Source organism: Phoca vitulina, unplaced genomic scaffold, assembly GCF_004348235.1.
Source record: "Phoca vitulina isolate PV1807 unplaced genomic scaffold, GSC_HSeal_1.0 scaffold9, whole genome shotgun sequence".
Lineage (NCBI taxonomy): Eukaryota > Metazoa > Chordata > Mammalia > Carnivora > Phocidae > Phoca > Phoca vitulina.
In genome coordinates, this window is record NW_022589712.1 from 32456227 (window position 1) to 32474127 (window position 17901).

Consider the following 17901-nt stretch of genomic DNA (forward strand, 5'->3'; position numbering starts at 1 on the left):
CAAAAAGACAGAGTTAAAACATCATCATTTTGAAACCCTTAACAGAGTAATGGATCAACCCAAAGATTATCAATGGATGATCCATTAAATGGAAAGCTGATGGGGAATTTTAATGGGTACATCAAGTGACAAGACGGGAAGCCACTGATAAATCTTAACATCACAAAAAGGCAAGACAACCAAACATTATATGCCTCCTGATGTCACACAATAGGAAATTCATAGCATTTTTGCAGCTTTCTTGCCAATATTCCAAAACTTAATCGAGATTCCTTAATCTACCAGTTTACTGAAATACAAAGGACAGAGAAATACATTAAATGACCATAATATAGGTACATCAATACAGCCTGATTTCTTCAATAAACACACACACACACACACACACACACAAAGGGAGATCTACAGATGAAAAAAAAAACTGAAGAGATTTGTCAATCAAATAAAATGTATAGACTTTGGTTCCTAATTCAAAACAGTTTTAAAAAAATTATGACACAGAGAAATGTGAATACTGACAGAATATTTGATGACATCAGGAATTACTCTTATTTTTTGTCATGGGATGGATATTTTGGATATACTTTTTTTAAAAATTCCTTATCTTTTAAAGACACATACTAAAGTACTTACAGATAAAATATATCTGGAATATACTTCAAAATAATCCAGTGAGGAAGAGGTGATAAAGAGATGAGGCTCGGTCTAATATTCCACTTTTGAATATGCTTGAAAGTTTCCATAATTAAGTATTTTTTAAAAAACAAAAACAAAAACTAGGGGCAGGTACAGGAGTGGGACAGCTAGATAATCTCTATCTAGAGTCTCTTCTAGTTACAGTTTTCTCTCATCTGTGATAAAGGTACTAATTTAACACCTGTACCAATTAGGACATTTCATGGTGAAATTAGATAAAAAATGGTGTCCAGCGGTGCCTGGCAAGCTCAGTTAGAAGAGCATGTGACTCCTGATCTTGGGGTCATGAGCTGAAGGCCCATGTTGGGTGTACAGGTTACTAAAATAAATAAATAAATAACCTGAAGAAGAGGAAGATGAAGAAGAAGAGTGTCCAAATTAATAATACGGCTGATTTTATCACCTCTAGTTCATTTCAAAACTAATATAGTAGAAAGAGAATCCTGAACCTATAGTCTAGTTTTTCTTGTTTTTCTTTTTTCAAACTGCTAGTATCAAACTACAAGTGGATTATGAAATCAACTTAGAAGATAATCTAAAAGCACTTTTTAAAACCTGGAATGGAATGCAATGGGGTGGAAGGGAATGAAATGGAATAAATAGAATAGAATAGTATTAGAATGCAGAATAGAATCCTGCAGAATAGGACAGAATACAAGCAGTAGAGTTAGTACATTGTTTATGGCAGATATAAGTACTGCTCCATGTCCAGGTTTCTGCGTACACATGGGTATTGGGTGGCAATGTAAAATGTATCCTTAGTGTGAACTAAGACACTGAAGCATTTCTGCTGTATTTTACTCAATATGAACAGACTTAAAAACATGGTATTTAGGAGACCATGAGGTTTTTAGCATTTTAAGTTGTTTTATACCTTATCTGTTTAAAACTAAAATGTTCTTCCTGTAGCGACTTATTTTTGCCATTTCAAACATTGCATAAGTCCATTTTACAGACATCCAGAGAAGGAAAACCATAATCTTGGAAGATAATAGTTAGAATTATATAAAAACTCTTAACAGTTCTGGTATCGGGGCACCTGGGTGGCTCAGTCTGTTGAGCCTTTGCCTTTGGCTCAAGTCATGATCACTGGGTCCCGGGATCGAGCCCCACATTGGGCTCCCTGCTCAGTGAGGAGCCTGCTTCTCCCTCTCCCTCTGCTCCTCTCCCTGCTTATACTCTCTCTCTGTCAAATTAATTAATTAATTTAATTTAAAAAAAAAACAATTCTGGCATCATGAAAATGACATAGTGTAAAATCCCAATTCAAAACACAACCTCTTAAAAACAAACAAACAAACCTCTTGGTAAAAATAAAGACATACAGGGTTTTTCTAAATTCCCTTAGCTTTCTCTAATCTTATCCATAACTATTTAACTTTCTTTTCAATTGGATTATCTAAAATTTTCTTTTGTGGGGTGCCTGGCTGGCTCAGTTGGTATAATTTGCTATTGTTCTTTTAATTTACTTTATATGAAAATAATAATGAACAAAGTATTCATGTAATATCTAGTTTACAAATAAAAGCATTAAAGATCAGTGATCACAGAAGCAAAACAGAGAACGCTTTGGCCATGAGCCCTGGATCTTTCACTGGATTTTAGCTCATAACTTCATCTCATAAATTTAATTTATTACACTGTTAATTTTCATAATGATTTCAGTAACCATTTCAATGTGCTCTAATTAATCTCATCTTATCGATAAAAGCTACAATTCTGATCCATGCATTTTTTTTATCCAAAGCACATGTCATTTTATGCAAATTATCTAATTTTTCCTTAAGTTTTACACGTCATTTTATGCAAATTATCTAATTTTTCCTTAAGTTTTATTCCTTCAAAAAAAACTACAAGAGAATGAATTATGGGAGAAATTACTTTAATTAGGTAGTCCATCTGTTATTGTTGGGTGATTGTTTTCACATTTCCTCTTAGCCAAAAGGCTGGGAACAAACTAGATTCTTTGTTTTGATAAATCTTCTCTTTTTTCCTTGTTCTGTAAGCAGTCAAAATCTTTGAAGTAATCATTCTTTTTTTTTTTTTTTTAAGATTTTATTTATTTATTTGACAGAGAGAGCGAGAGAAAGCACAAACGGGGAGGAGAGGGAGAAGCAGGCTCCCCACAGAGCAAGGAGCCCGATGCAGGGCTCGAACCCAGGACCCTGGGATCAGGACCTGAGCTGAAGGCAGTCACTTAACAGACTGAGCCACCCAGGTGCCCCTGAAGTAATCATTCTTAAAACTCCTGAATTTATGACTTACAATATTATCTTCTCCATTTCATAGCATTATTACCCCTTATTGAGTAATCTTTAACAAATTGATAAAATTTTCTTTAAAAAATTTTACCTCCCTCATTTTCTCTGAGGATTAAGTAAGAAAATATAAAGCAGTTAGCAATGTGCTGAAAGCATACAATAATATTATTATAAAATATTGCTCTCAAGATGAAAATTTGTTTAAATATTTAATTTAGCAAGTATACTTAGGCAAAAAATTTTGGTGAGATTGATGAAACTTTACATGTATTAACAAGTTAAATCCTCCCAACTCCTGAAACAGCTACAATTATTATGCCAATTTTATAGATAATGAAATTGAGCCTAGACATTTGCTCAAAGGACACAATAAGAAAGTGAAGAAGCATGGTGCTGGAACACTGGACAGCTACATGCAAAAGAATGAAACTGGACCACTTTCTTACACCATACACAAAAATAAACTCAATTGGACTAAAGACCTAAATGTGAGACCTGAAACCATAAGACTAAAAGAAAACACAGGCAATAATCTCTTTGACATTGGCTTTAGCAACATTTTTCTAGATGCCTCCTCAGGCAAGGGAATCAAAAGCAAAAATAAACTATTGGGATCACACCAAAATAAAAAACTTTTGTACAGCAAAGGAAACCATCAACAAATGAAAAAAGCAACCCACTGAATGGGAGAATATATTCACAAAAGATATATCCAGTAAGGGGCTAATACCCAAAATATACAATGAACTTGTACAAATCAACACCAAAAAAAAAAAAAAAAAAAATTAAAACATGGGCAGAGGACCTGAAGAGACATTTTTCCAAAGACATACAGGTGGCCAACAGACATGAAAAAATGCTCATCATCACTAATCATCAGGAAACTGCAGATCAAAACCACAATGAGATAATCACCTCACACCTGTCAGAAGGGCTAGAATCAAAATGACAAAAAAATAAGTGTTGGCAAGGATGTGGAGAAAAAGGATCCCTCATGCACTGTTGGTAGGAATGTAGACTGGTGCAACCACTGTGGAAAAGAATTTGGAGGTTCCTTAAAAACTTAAAAATAGAAATACCATATGATCCACATGCAAAAGAATAAAGGGTGTTTATCCACTAGAGGGTGTTTATCCAAAGAAAATGAAAATGCTAATTTGAAAAATATATGCACCCCTATGTTTATTGCAGCATTATTTACAATAGCAAAGATATGAAAACTACCCAAATGTCCATGGATACTTGAATGGATAAAGAAGATGTAGTATATATATACGACGGAATGTTACTCAGCCATATAAAAGAAGCCATGTGCGACAATGTGGATGGACCTAGAGGATATTATGCTAAGTGAAATAAGTCAGACAGAGAAAGACAAATATCAGATGATTTTACTTACATGTGTAATGTAAAAAAACAAACGAACAAAGAAACAAAGGGAAAACAGATTCTTAAATACAGAGAACAAACAAACTTGCCAGAGGGGAGGGGAGGATGGGTGAAATAGGTAAAGGGGATTAAGAAGTACAAACTCCCAGTTATAAAATAAATAAGTCATGGAGTTGAAAAGTACAGCACAGGGAATAGAGTCAAAATATTGTAATTACGTTGTATGGTGACAGATGGTGACTACATGTACTATGATGAGCAAAGAATAATGTACAGAATTGTTGAATCAGTATGTTGTATACATGAAAGTAATATAATGGTGTATGTTAATTATACTTCCAAAAAAAGCGTTTAAGTCTACTTATTTATTTAAGTAAGCTCTACACCCAATTTGGGGCTTGAACTCACAACCCTGAGATCAAGGGTTATATGCTCTTCCAACTGATCCAGCCAGATGACCCCCAAAAAAACTTTTTAAGAGAAAGTGTAAAACCCTGACAGTCTGACCCCACAGCTGTAGCTGTAACCACCATAGTTTAACACTATTAGGAAGTGCAGGAGTAACATTAGTGGACAGGATCAAAGAGGAATAAGTTTATCCAGCTCTCTATTTACTGAGTCAAGGAAGCTTACATCTTTAAAAGCAAGTTTTTAAGCACATTTACAAATTCTAACTGTATTTTTTCTTTTCCTTTTTTTTTCAAATTTTTATTTATTTATTTAACTAGTTAGTTAACGTACAGTGCAATATTGGTTTCTGGAATAGGATTCAGTGGTTCATCACTTACATACAACACCCAGTGCTCATCATAACAGGTACCCTTCTTAATACCCATCACTCATCTAGCCCATCCCCCACCCACCTCCCTTCATCATCCCTCAGTTTGTTCTCTATAGTTAAGAGTCTCTGGGGCACCTGGGTAGCTCAGTCAGTTAAAACATCTGACTCAGTGTCAGCTCAGGTCATGATCTCAGGGTCCTGGGATTGAGCCCCACGTTGGGCTCCCCACTCAGCAGGGAGTCTGCTTGTCCCTCTGCCCCTCCTCCTGCTTATGTGCTCTCTCTCTCTCTCAAGTAAATAAAATCTTAAAAAAAGAATCTCTTTTATGCTTTGCCTCCCTCTCTCTCTTTTTTCCCCTCCCATATGTTCATCTGTTTTGCTTCTTAAATCCCACATATGAGTGGAATCATATGATATTCATCTTTCTCTGGCTTATTTCACCTAGCATAATACACTCTAGCTCTATCCACATTGTTACAAATGGTAATACTTCATTCTTTTTGATGGCTGAGTAATATTCCATTGTGTGTGTGTGTGTGTGTGTGTGTGTGTGTGTGTGTGTGTTTACATGTATATGTATACATGTATATGTATATATGTATATACATATATATACACATCACATCTTCTTTATCCATGTATCAGTCGATGGACATTTGGGCTCTTTCCATAGTTTGGCTAATTGTATTTTTTCATAAAAAGAATAAAAAACACTCACAAAATTTGAAGATTAGACAAAGGAACCAAAAAATTACTCATAAACCCACTATCTTAACACAACCACTATGAATTCTGGTGACAGGTCACATAAAGTATTTATATAATTGTAAACAAACACCCATACTTTTTTCCCCCATACTTTTTCACTTTGCATTTTAGGTAGGAAATATTTCTTGTAAGATAGTTTTCAGAAAAATTCTTTTCATAACATGTAATTTAAGGCACTAGTCTAACTTACTCACTCACTCCCTAATCTTGGACATTTGGGGGGTTTTCCAATATTTTTACTATTTAAAAGATGTTGTGACACATATATTGATGAATAATTTTTTTTTCTGCAGGTAAGACTATGTCCTTACATTGGGAATCCCTGAGTCTGAACATTGCTTGAGACCCCAACAAACTCCATTCTAAAAGGACTTATAAAGTACACTGTCACAAGCAATGTAGACATGACATTAAAATTATTGAGTATTATTTTGAAAAGATATTGCCAATCTGGTAAGTTACAATCATATTTTAACATGCATCCTTTATACTTCTGAGGTTGGATAACTCTCCATATATTTATGTACTAACTGAATTTTATCTTCTACATCCTTTACCCAGCACCAATAGTACCTGCTACACAGCAGGCACTTAATAAATGTGTGTTGAATGAATTAATATATTCACTGGGCTTTTCCAATTTCTTATTTGTTTTTTTGTGTGTGTGTGTGTGTGTGTGTGTGTGTGTGTTTAAAGCAAAAAGATGTAAAACCTTTGTACTGAGACAAATATTTGCCTTAAGCCCCTTCATAAAAATCTGGAATATGTACTCCATGCTTCCCCAATCAGAGATGACACAGAACGTAATTTATCTTTTTTTTTAAGTTTATTTTTTTAGTAATCTGTACACCCAACATAGGGCTCAAACCCATGACCCTGAGATCAAGAGTCACATGCTCTTCTGACTGAGCCAGCCGGGCACCCCTACTTCATCCTTTTTAAAAATTGATTCAGGAGGGGTGCCTGGCTGGCTCAGTCAGTAGAGCATGCAACTCTTGATCTCAGGAGTCGTGGGTTCAAGCCCCATGCTGGGTGTAGAGATTCCTTAAAAAAAAAAAAAAAAAAGCAGGGGCACCTGGGTGGCTCAGCCGGTTAAGCATTCAACTCTTGATTTCAAGACTCAAGTTACGATCTCAAGGTTGTGAGATCAAGCCCTGCATCAGGCATCACGCTCAGTAGGGAGTCTGCTTGGGATTCTCTCTCTCCCTCTCCCTCTGCCCTTCCCCCACTCGTACATGTGCACTCTCTCTCTCAAATAAATAAATCTTTAAAAAAAAATAAGAAGTTAAAATTCACTCAGGATAATCACTTACTGTACCAGATATTGACATTCAATCTTTATTTGATACATTTTTCTATTAAAAAAAAATCTTTTAGGGAAAGGTAGGTTTCATTTGATATTTTAAAATACTTAAGAGTTAAAGTACTTTTTTAAAAAATACAACTTAATGGTATTAGTTAATAAATAAGTAACAAAATAATAATCTCCCATATCTTTAAAGTCTCTAATAATTACAAGGTTAGAATTCTGTTTGAGGTAAAATAAGAATTATAACTTTGATATAAGATCTGAATTCCACACTTATGAAAGACATAGGACTAAAAAAAAAAAAAAAACAACGCTCAAATATTTTATTTTCAATCTTGATTTAAATGTAGCTTGATAGTTACGGACTATGATTCTCTCGAGAGAACTGAGTCAATTAAACTAAAGCTCTCCACAGATTTATACTCCATGGGAAGGACACTAAGCTATTCCTACCAGCAACAGAATGACTCTTCATTGTAAACTCTTGTTCAACTTTCAGATGCAAGACTAACAGCAACTCTAAGCATTCTCTGGATGATCTGCTGGGTTTCTATATATGACACTTCCACCTTGTAAAAAGAACAGACCCATCCAGGCCCAGGTCAACAACTCATTAATGTTATATTTTCTCCCAGAACATGTTCAACCTACAAAGCCAGAACATGTGGCTCAGGTTGTATTGCCTCTTCAACATTTCTAAAAGATTTTCTTTCGCACATAAATTTGGATATTTTATTTCCAATGTGTATATTTATATTCTAGTATATATAATTCTAATACAACTTATATTTAATTCAACATAATATTCTAATACATTTTATATTCTTCTTTTTAAGTAGGCTCCACACTGGGCATGGAGCCCAATGTGGGGCTTGAACTCGTGACCCTGAGATCAAGACCTGAGCTGAGATTAGGAGTCAGTCAGATGCTTAACCAACTGAGCCAGCCAGGCACCCCGAATACATTTTATATTCTACCGTATAATTCTAGTAAAACAGTCTCTTCTCAAAAACAAAACTAACAAAAAACGTAAAGACCCATTTCAGCCAACCAAACCACAAGACACCTAATCATGACAGCACCCACACTAAAGGTACAACAGTTGGCAATGAAGACACTCTGAACCAAGCATTTGGGGAGGAGTTTTCTTACTGGCAAGGATTCTCCTTCCCACGATGTTCTTGTTAGCACTACTTTCCTCATCGCTCTGCCAGAGTTTCTATCAGCAAGAATTTCTTGGCAGTAAACTCACAATTTCCACCCACCAAAGGAAACTGAAAGAACCAAAGGCAACAACCAGCAACTTGAGAATTTTAACGTTGTTGTCTACCATAGTCCAGTAAATTGATTAAATTTCCATGTTACTAAATGTAAGAGAAAGCCACATTAAGTCCATTCAAGCCACAAACCAGTTTTCCTGTGTTTTGGATACAAACACTATTACCCCGTCTATCTTAAGAGTTGACAACAAAACTCCCAGTTTCTGTGCACTTCTATAAAAATCTCCTTTCACAAAAACGAGTAATTTCAAGTTTGCAAAGAATTTTAGTATTTGTTTCTAGTGTCTTAGTAAATGCTATTATAAAAAGGAGAACAAGTTGCCCCCAAATAACTGAGGGATATGTTTCAAAGCTTTTGTAAATAGCATTTGTGCACTGTTTTACATTTTAATTGCCCTCTTACACACATTACCTACTCTGATGTGTACAGCAACACTGTGAGGTAAACAAGAGGAACTTACCCACAGTTCACAGTTGAAAAGCCCAGCTCATACAGTTTAAGTGTCCAAGGTTACACGAGTAGAAAATGAAATAACCAAAACTCAGAACACAAGTTTTGTTTTTCTCATACCACACTGACTGTGTGTAAAGTGGAGCTCAGAATTTGAAATCTATCTTCCCACAAAAATAATATGGTACATGGTGGTTTGGAGTCTAAACTAATCCACAAAGACCTCTTATTCACAAAGACTGAACTACTGAAAAGTAGTACAACGCTATACAGCTAAAAATGGATTTGTGCGGACTGACCTGAGCTCCTAACTTACACAGACACCTCTTTAGTAATAAATATAACCTATACCACAGAGAAAAGATCTTGTATAAACGATTGGCCAATCTTCCCAATGCCCATCCTCTGAAGAAGGAGCTAGACCATTCAGAGCAAGAAAGGAGTGCAGAGCCACAAACACATCCCCTTCCTTCTTTCTGGTCCCAGTGGCCATTGTTTCTCCCCACCAGTGGAGATAAAATACAGCAGCTTCGGAAATAGTATTTGCTCTCTGGGATTCTTGCAGTAGTTCACTGTCAGTCCCAAGTAGAAGCTGTTTATTCAAACAGATAAGCTCTGTGTCAGGTGTGTTAAGTCCCAAGTACCTAGAGCTGGCATGGTGAACAAGTTTTAGAGCACTCCAATGGGAATGATTCAGATTAGAATGGGGCTCAGGGGCAGGAAGGGTGGATGGGAGATGCCCATAACAGGCATGTAGGAATTTTCAGGAAAATTCTTCATTTTATACCCAAATTAGAGAAAGTGATCAAATCAGAAAGAAGTGACTGCATTTTTTAGATACATTCATTTTATTTGCTCAAAATAAAAGAGGAATCTGTACTTGTCCATCACTCCATAGAAAATCCAGAGGATCAGTTAAGTACCAGAACAGTTAGTATAGAGGAAAGAACCTTGGAGAGCTCATACTTATCCACCAGGCATTCACTCTTATCAAACCCCCAGGAAGGCCTTCCAGGACACCCACTACCCCCACATCCAGGCTACATGCCTCTCTGATACAGCCTTGCCCCATGTAAGCCCACAGCATCATGTACAGCATTCGTCTCATGAGATTATAGCTGTTCAAAGAAAGGACTAAAGAATCAGAAATCACAGATTCTGTAGGTAATTCTTTTCTTAAAAAAAAAAAAAGATTTATTTATTTGAGAGAGAGAGCACATGCACAAAAAAAGGGGGGAAGGGCAGATGGAGAGGGAGAGACAGAATCTCAAGCAGATTCCACCAAGAGCAGAGCCCAAAGGGAGGCTTGATCCCACAACATGGGATCATGACCTGAGCCAAAACCAAGAGTCTGACACTCAACCAAGCCACCCAGGTGCCCCTAAATAGTCTTTTCAATTATGTAAATTTAGCTGATTAACTTCTCTGAGTCTCATCTTTTTCTTAGATGAAGAGATGGAACTAATTTTTTTTTTCAAACTACCACCAGGCTTCATTGCTCAAAATGCAAGCTAAACACTGAGAGTAAATGAGGACCCCAAAAAGACAGAGTCCAGATCCATGGAGGCAGGAATGGGACTGGTGGGATGTTCCTTGCAAGGCAGCACTCCACACTGGGGGAGACCAAACTAATTTCTTATGGATCCCCCAGTTATAGAACCCCAATCAAGATAAAACTATATCAAATCATAGCAAGGTTCTTCATAAGACTGCAAAGTAAGTGGCACAGAGTATATAGTCAATAAACATTTGTAGAATACATTGGTGGTTTTCCCTGTTTCTATTCACAAGTAACCTGGATAATAGGCAAATCTGTCTCATTTTCAGTACTTACTTCCACAATCTTTAATATCTATTGTGGCAAATGGCATGTCTATCAGAGAATCCATAGCATTAGCTTCAAATTCTTCTGACGTTTCTTTTTCTCTTGATACATTTTCACACTCACTGGAATTTATTCCTCCTTTATCAAAAAGAAAAATGTATTATTTAACTTATTTTTTAAAATTATATCCTAAACTAAAGCAAGTCAACCAAATTCAATATAAATTAACATCTGTTGAGAAATGATACTTGTATTCAAATATATTGTAAAGCTATATAATCATTATTTATACCATATTCTACATTTCTATAAATGCACTTTTATGTAAAACAGCTTTAATAATTTTCTGAAGCACAGTATTCAACTTGGGGTTAGATGAACACTGAGTTAATCAACAATCCCTAAGATCTTTTATAGCTATTTTCTTAACTCTAAAACTACATTTTTTCCACATACTTTTGAAAACAAATCAACAAAGTTTTATCAGTCTCCTTCACATTTTTAACAGTATCATGTATGTGTTTTCATTTGTACAAGTTCTGACCTTTATTTTTTTCAATAAAGACTTTTAAATTTTTTCTCTCCATTATTCTATTAACATTGGAAATTCATGGCTCCAAATATGCATGGTTCTAAATATGCTTTCCTAGAAATTCAATGATTAAAAAGCAAAAGATTTTATAGTTCTCCTGACAGCCCTGAACTATTTGCTAATATTAAAGACATTTGTTAATATTAAAGCCACATTTCACATTTGGTCTCTGTTTTCTAGTTATGGGTGGAACAATCATATACCTTGGGTGGAGGTTAAGGGAAAGAGGGTGTCTGTTCAAACTGATAAAATTGCTAAATGTATCAGTAGGTGGTCGTCCCAGTACCATTATTTTCCATGCTTTTATTGACAGAACACAAATGTTGTCTGAACTAGGACTGAACAAAATCTTGGGGTAATTGTATAATTTTTACCCTATGTATTTACTAAAGACTAATTTACCATTAAAGATATTAATGAAGTCATTTAATTCTTTCTGTTGTTGTAACCCTCTATTTCCAAATATAATACATAAACCACATTCCATTAAGAATATGGCTTACAACATACAACATAATAACTATCATGAAAAGTAATAGTAAACATGTATACCAAAAAATCTAAATTTTTATTGCAATTTGAGTGATCTCTATTCTCACACACACCACACACACGCACACGCACATTTTCTAGATAAAAGCAAAAAAAATACAACAAAAAGATTTATATATAAATTAGTCATGTTCGATACCAAAACAAAGAAAAAAAGTAATAGTACATTCTTAATAATGATACTATTTATTTATCAAGTATGAGTGCCTGGCAAACAGTGTTCAACAAATATTAGCTTACTATGAGCCTAATCACAGACTTACAACTATTTGAAATATGTGAAAACAAGTAAATGTTTCCTCTCTATTTTTATGTCTGCACTGAAAAATATAAATGCAGTTTATACCTAAACAAAATAGATCAATACATATCTTGTACCTTTGGGCACATGCAGCTACTCATAAAGAATCATCACTGACCATGAAGCCTACACTTGAAAAGGTAGCAACAAAGAGTATTTGGGCAGTTAAATATGCACAAAGCCGAATGAAAATCAGAACAAAATGAAATAAACCCAACTTTTGTTTTTCTCTATTGTATTCTTAATCTAAGAACTTATTACTAAGTTCTGAAGATCTAATGTACAGCATGGTTACTGTAATTAATACTGTACTATATACCTGAAATGTGCTGAGAAAGTAGACCTTCAGCATTCTCACCAAAAAAAAAAAAAAGTAACTATGTGAGGTGATGGATGTTAATTAACTGGACTGTGGCAATCATCTCATAATATATACTTATAAAAAATCATCACACTGTACACTTTACATATATACAGTTTTATTTGTCAATTACATCTCAATAAAGCTGGGAGGAAAAAAAGAACTCAGTGATATGAAATTGGCCCATTAACATTGGCATTTCAATTGTAGCTCTCAAGTCCCTGTGCCCCTCAGAAACATACTGGATTCCTGGCAATTCGCAGAATGGCCTAAGAGGCTGACTTCTGTGCTCTAACCACATACTGTGAAGGCAAAAGGAAGACTTGAACGGCATGATGAATTAAATCTTGTCATTTTTTTGAATGAAAAAAGTTATTGAAATACTTTGTTTATCTTGAGCTCCATTAACCAATAGTTAGAGAACAAGCGCTCTGTGGATCACTCTGGCTATACCAAAAGCAGAATCAGGAAGGGACAATGGTCACTGGTGACAACAGTGGCATTTGGATAATGATGCAAGGCAAGCTGGCTGCTATAAGAGAAAGGGTTTGGTACCAGAAATTAGGAGGCAGATATTCTAGTGTTGTGTGCTGCCACCTCACTAACTGTGTGATCCCAGGCAATTCATAGGAACTCTCCAGGCCCCACTACGTATCTCCTCTTCTAGATGACATCGTTGTCCTGGTTAAAAAATTCTAAATCCTGGCTGCACTTTAGAATCACCTGGAGCTTTTTAAAATTACCAGTGTCTGGGTCCCACTCCAGGCCTATCAAATTGGAATCTCTGGACATCAGAGTAGCTGCGGGTATTTTCTTGAAGCCTCGCAGGGTGATTCTAATGTGCAATGGAAGTCGGAAAACCACTGCTCCCAAAGATCCCCCTTCATTTCTTCCGAACTTCAATCTTCACCAGACCAAGAGATTATGTTAAGAGTTGAGAATAATCAACTTAAAAGTAAAAACTCAGATCAGATGTTTCCTGTTAGGGAAAACTTTCCTGATTCCCAGCTCAGGGCTGAGTTAGGCAATCCCATCTCCTTCCCAGGACCTAGTGCTTCCTCGAGTCACAGGACAAACACATGCAGGCGTCCATTTGTCAGTCTTCTCCATCAGACACTAAGTTACAGTGATCATATAATCTACCACCCAAACTGGGACACCTGTGAAAGTGAAAGGGGGCACTTTTCATAATTACACCCCCATCGATAAGTACGGCCCCCCTAGTCTAAGTTCCTTAAGTGCCACGTCTTATCTTCATTTGATTCCTCAATGCCTAGCACAGTGTTCAGCTCACAGCTGGTGATCAATACATTTGTACTGCATGACTGGATACAGGTAAGCACACATTTGAGAGTGGTTAATAATCACTCAAGTTACACTGCAGTACAGCTATCCCAATGCCCAAGAAAACTCATTCCTGGTGCTTAAATGGCAGCTTCAGCACATCACAGATTCTCATTTTCACAGGATGATGAAGGAAAGGTACTATTATCCCATTTGACATAAAAATAAAAGGTGAAGGATATTAGTACTTGCTCAGTATCATTCTCCATCTTGTCAAATAAAACATATAGAAACTCTTGAATGCAATGTTATGTCAAAACCAACAGTCTAGAACTTGAAATACAAACTTTGTCCCATGAAACTACAGAATGATAGAAACAATTTTGTAGGTATGAATTATTAACTCAGAAAAAAGAGAATGCCACTCCCAAATAACTCTTCAAAAATTGCTGGTCATTCTCTAGCGCAATGTTTCTCAACAGAGTTCAAATCTGGAAGCCTTCCTCCAGTTCTCTAAGCTCCACTGTTTGGGCGAAGGTGACAGACGGGACTGAAAGACATCCATCGTAACTGCACTTTCTTTCTACAGAAGCTGGAAGTACGTTGCTTTTGAAAAACTGCCTTAAAATAACGGACTCTTAAATAAAGCATTTAAACCATAAAATGGTCATTTTGAGTACTAAAAATGTGGTCTAACTAGAGTCAAAATAAAATTCTATCTTTTGCACAAATCCAAATAAAACGACAGCTAACACTTAAGTATGTAGTAACAGTAGGCAGAGCTGGAAGCGCGGTATAGATAATGACTCATTTAATCCACACAACCATGCTATCAGGGAGGTACTATTAACTTACTGATTTTACAGACTAGCCAATTAAGTAATTTGCCCGAGGTTACAGCTAAGTTTGGGGTTGGAATTTGAATCCTGTCACTCTACTGTCAAAACTTCTTTTTCTGGCCACACACCCCACTGCCTCTCAACATCCGTAGTTTATGGAGCTGTAAAGTGAGGGAATGCTTTCAGAAAACACTCTGAAGCTATGAAAATGTTCTTCTTACTAACGTATCTGTATCTATCACATATGCTGACCCAGACTCACCACAGCTTTGTTTAAAGGAAAGTGGAACAACTTAAATGCCCAGTAACAGAGAAATAAATGAAGCATATTCACTCTAATGACAACTACGAATAATGGCTATAAAGACTGCAACAACCGAAAAAAGTTTATAACAAATATTGACTTTTTAAAAAGCAAATACAACATTGCATATCTTCTGTCGTTACAATTATATAGACAAAGTCTAAAGGATATAAATTATTTCTATTGCTGATCTAGCTGTACTCAAAATATTTGTATTTTTCCTCATTCTGCTATTCCAATATTTTATTTATTTATTTATTTGACAGAGAGACACAGCGAGAGAGGGAACACAAGCAGGGAGAGTGGGAGAGGGAGAAGCAGGCTTCCCGAGGAGCAGGGAGCCCGATGTAGGACTACATCCCAGGACCCTGGGATCATGACCTGAGCCAAACGCAGACGCTTAACGACTGAGCCACCCAGGCGCCCCTATTCCAATATTTTAAATAGAATATTACTTTTATAAAAAGAATGCATTTAAAATATATTATAAAACCGTACATTAAGTATACACTACTATTCAAATATATGTGCACTTCAGCAAATGACTTTAAAGACAGGCCAACAGATGAAAAAAGGACAGTTTTGCTTTCTGTCACACAAAATGCAAGCTTCCTATTTGGATAATAAAATGTGACTTCATTAAGCAAGACTCTTCTGTTCACTCTACTAGGTATATCTGGGAGGTATGCTCTCCAAGAACCAATGGAAAGGGTCACTGCCATCCATGCTAGAGAGGGCCTAGCCACTAAAAATAGCAGCATCTTACATCTAGATAAGTGTTGAGCTGTGTGATAATCAACAAGTCAGCTTTGGTTTCCTCTTCATAAAAAGAGAACAAAAATACAATCCACTACTAGAAAGAAATGGACAAAATAAGTTAATACTGGGTGAAAAGGAACATAGGGAGACAGTAAACTCCAAAAACATCTTAAGCTTTGCCAACCAAGTATGAGTAAGGCAAAAGACCCAGATAATGCTACCAGTATCCTGAACTTCAAGGCCACACACGAAGCAGAGCCAGGGTGTGGGTCTCCTTTCTCCCTGACAATCCCCACCCACTCTCTACGCCCTCCGCACCCACCCACGAGTCTTAATCATTCATTCCCATAATGATTGTACACCTATTTCTATTCGTTAACGGCTATCATGTAACACATTTTAACATTTTGAGGCTCTTTCTCTTTTTATGCGTTTATACTACAAAAAGTGTCTCGCAGATGAGCGTCTCTTCTCTAATTGGATTTTGGTCTCTTTCACCTCAAGTCCAACCCCTCACTAGCTCCACCCACAAAGTTCCGTTCACAATAATGCTGACCTAAGCTGGAAATGAATTCTGGACCCTACTACAGATTTGGCGCCAGTTTAAAAGAGGTCATTTCCACACCTAGAATAAAATCCTAAATGAAAACAGCGCGGTGGCTCAGACCTTTAAGGTCTGGGATAGACAACGAAAACCGAGACTTTTCTGGGTTTCATCGACCACACAAACACCATGGGGGGGGGGGGGGGGCTTGAAATTGGAACTGAAGGTCACAAGATCAGAAAGGGGAAACAAAAGTGAAACTTGGGGCAGGTCTGCACCCCTCGCCTCCCGCCACACCAAGAGCGCGCGCACTGGAACGCTGGGTTCTAGGCAGCTCGGAAGACGCCGGGTTGCACTAGGCTCCTCGGCGCGGCCCGGAGTCCCGCCGGCACTGACGGAGAGGAGACCCCGAGCGCGGAGGACGTGAGGTCGCGCTCCCCGCGCTGGGGACGCCGGCGGGGCGGCGAGGCCCGGCCCTCCCCGAGGCTGAGCGCTGAGAGGGGACCCACGGCCCCCGGCTCCGGCCGCCCCACCCGGCCCGCTCGGCAGCCCGGGCTCACCGGCTCCGGGGCGCTCCATGGCGGCGGCGCTAGCAGACAGCGCGTCTGGGCTGGCGGCGGTGGCAGCGGCGGCTGCCAAGCGCTGCGGCCCAGAGGTGGGCGCGAGGCGGAGGCGGAGACCGGGGCGGGGCCGGGGGCGCGCGGGCGGTGCGCGGGGGCGGGGTGGGGAGAGGTGGCCGCGGGGGGCGGCGCGGGGGGCTCGGGCCGCGGCGAGCAGGCGGGCGGAGGCGCCGAGCCCCCAGAGCCGCAGGGCCCGCGGAAGCTGCATGGCCAGACCAGTCGCCGGGTAGCGGCGGAAGGGGCCGGCCAGTTCGCCGGTGGTACCCGGATTGGGGCGTCCGACGCGAGCCCCGCGCGGGGAGGGCGGAGGGGGCGCCGCGACCGGCGCAGCGGAGAGCTGGGGGCGCTTCTCTGCCTCGCGGCGCTCCGTCCCCGGCTGCGCTCCCGACCGGGAGGCCTCCTGCGGCCTTTGGCAGCCCTCAGTCACTTCCCGTGGCGCGGCCTTTCCCGCCCCACGCTTTGAGATTAGGGTAAAATTGGGACCTGCCTGCAAGGTATTCCATGGCCCGCGGTCTTCTAAGGATCCGTGTGATTAGTTTTGCAAAGAGCTTTCAAAATAGTTCTGATTACAAAATATTTGGAAAGAGCGAGATGTACAAGAATGAGACCATGTCCGTCTGTATAATTAAATGTCTTATTTACTTTGCTTTTTTTTTTAAAAAAAAAAAAAAAGGCAAATTGTGGCAAAGTCTCGAATTTTTTTTTTTTTTTTCCGACTGAACCAGCCAGGTGCCCCAAGAGGGTGTTTGTTTTATTTTTTTTGTTTGTTTGTTTTAATTTTTTATTGTTATGTTAATCACCATGCATTACATCATTAGTTTTAGATATAGTGTTCCATGATTCATTGTTTGTGCATAACACCCAGTGCTCCATGCAGAACGTGCCCTCCTCAATACCCATCACCAGGCTAACCCATCCTCCCACCCCCCTCCCCTCTAGAACCCTCAGTTTGTTTTTCAGAGTCCATCGTCTCTCATGGTTCTTC

At 38.3% G+C, this 17901-nt stretch overlaps 1 protein-coding gene across 3 annotated transcripts in view; it reads right to left on the minus strand.

Annotated features, from left to right (window-relative positions):
- Positions 1–16952, minus strand: part of AKAP7 (A-kinase anchoring protein 7) — a 142511-nt gene extending 125559 nt beyond the window's left edge. For all 3 annotated transcript variants that reach the window (XM_032407857.1, XM_032407860.1, XM_032407858.1), the window contains exons 1-2: positions 16857–16952; positions 10770–10898 (exon numbers count right to left, since the gene is read on the minus strand). In XM_032407857.1, coding sequence (XP_032263748.1) covers positions 10770–10898; positions 16857–16875 — 148 coding nt within the window. In that variant the 5' untranslated portion in view covers positions 16876–16952. The remainder of the gene's footprint in view (positions 1–10769; positions 10899–16856) is intronic.
- Positions 16953–17901: the final 949 nt, after the last annotated feature.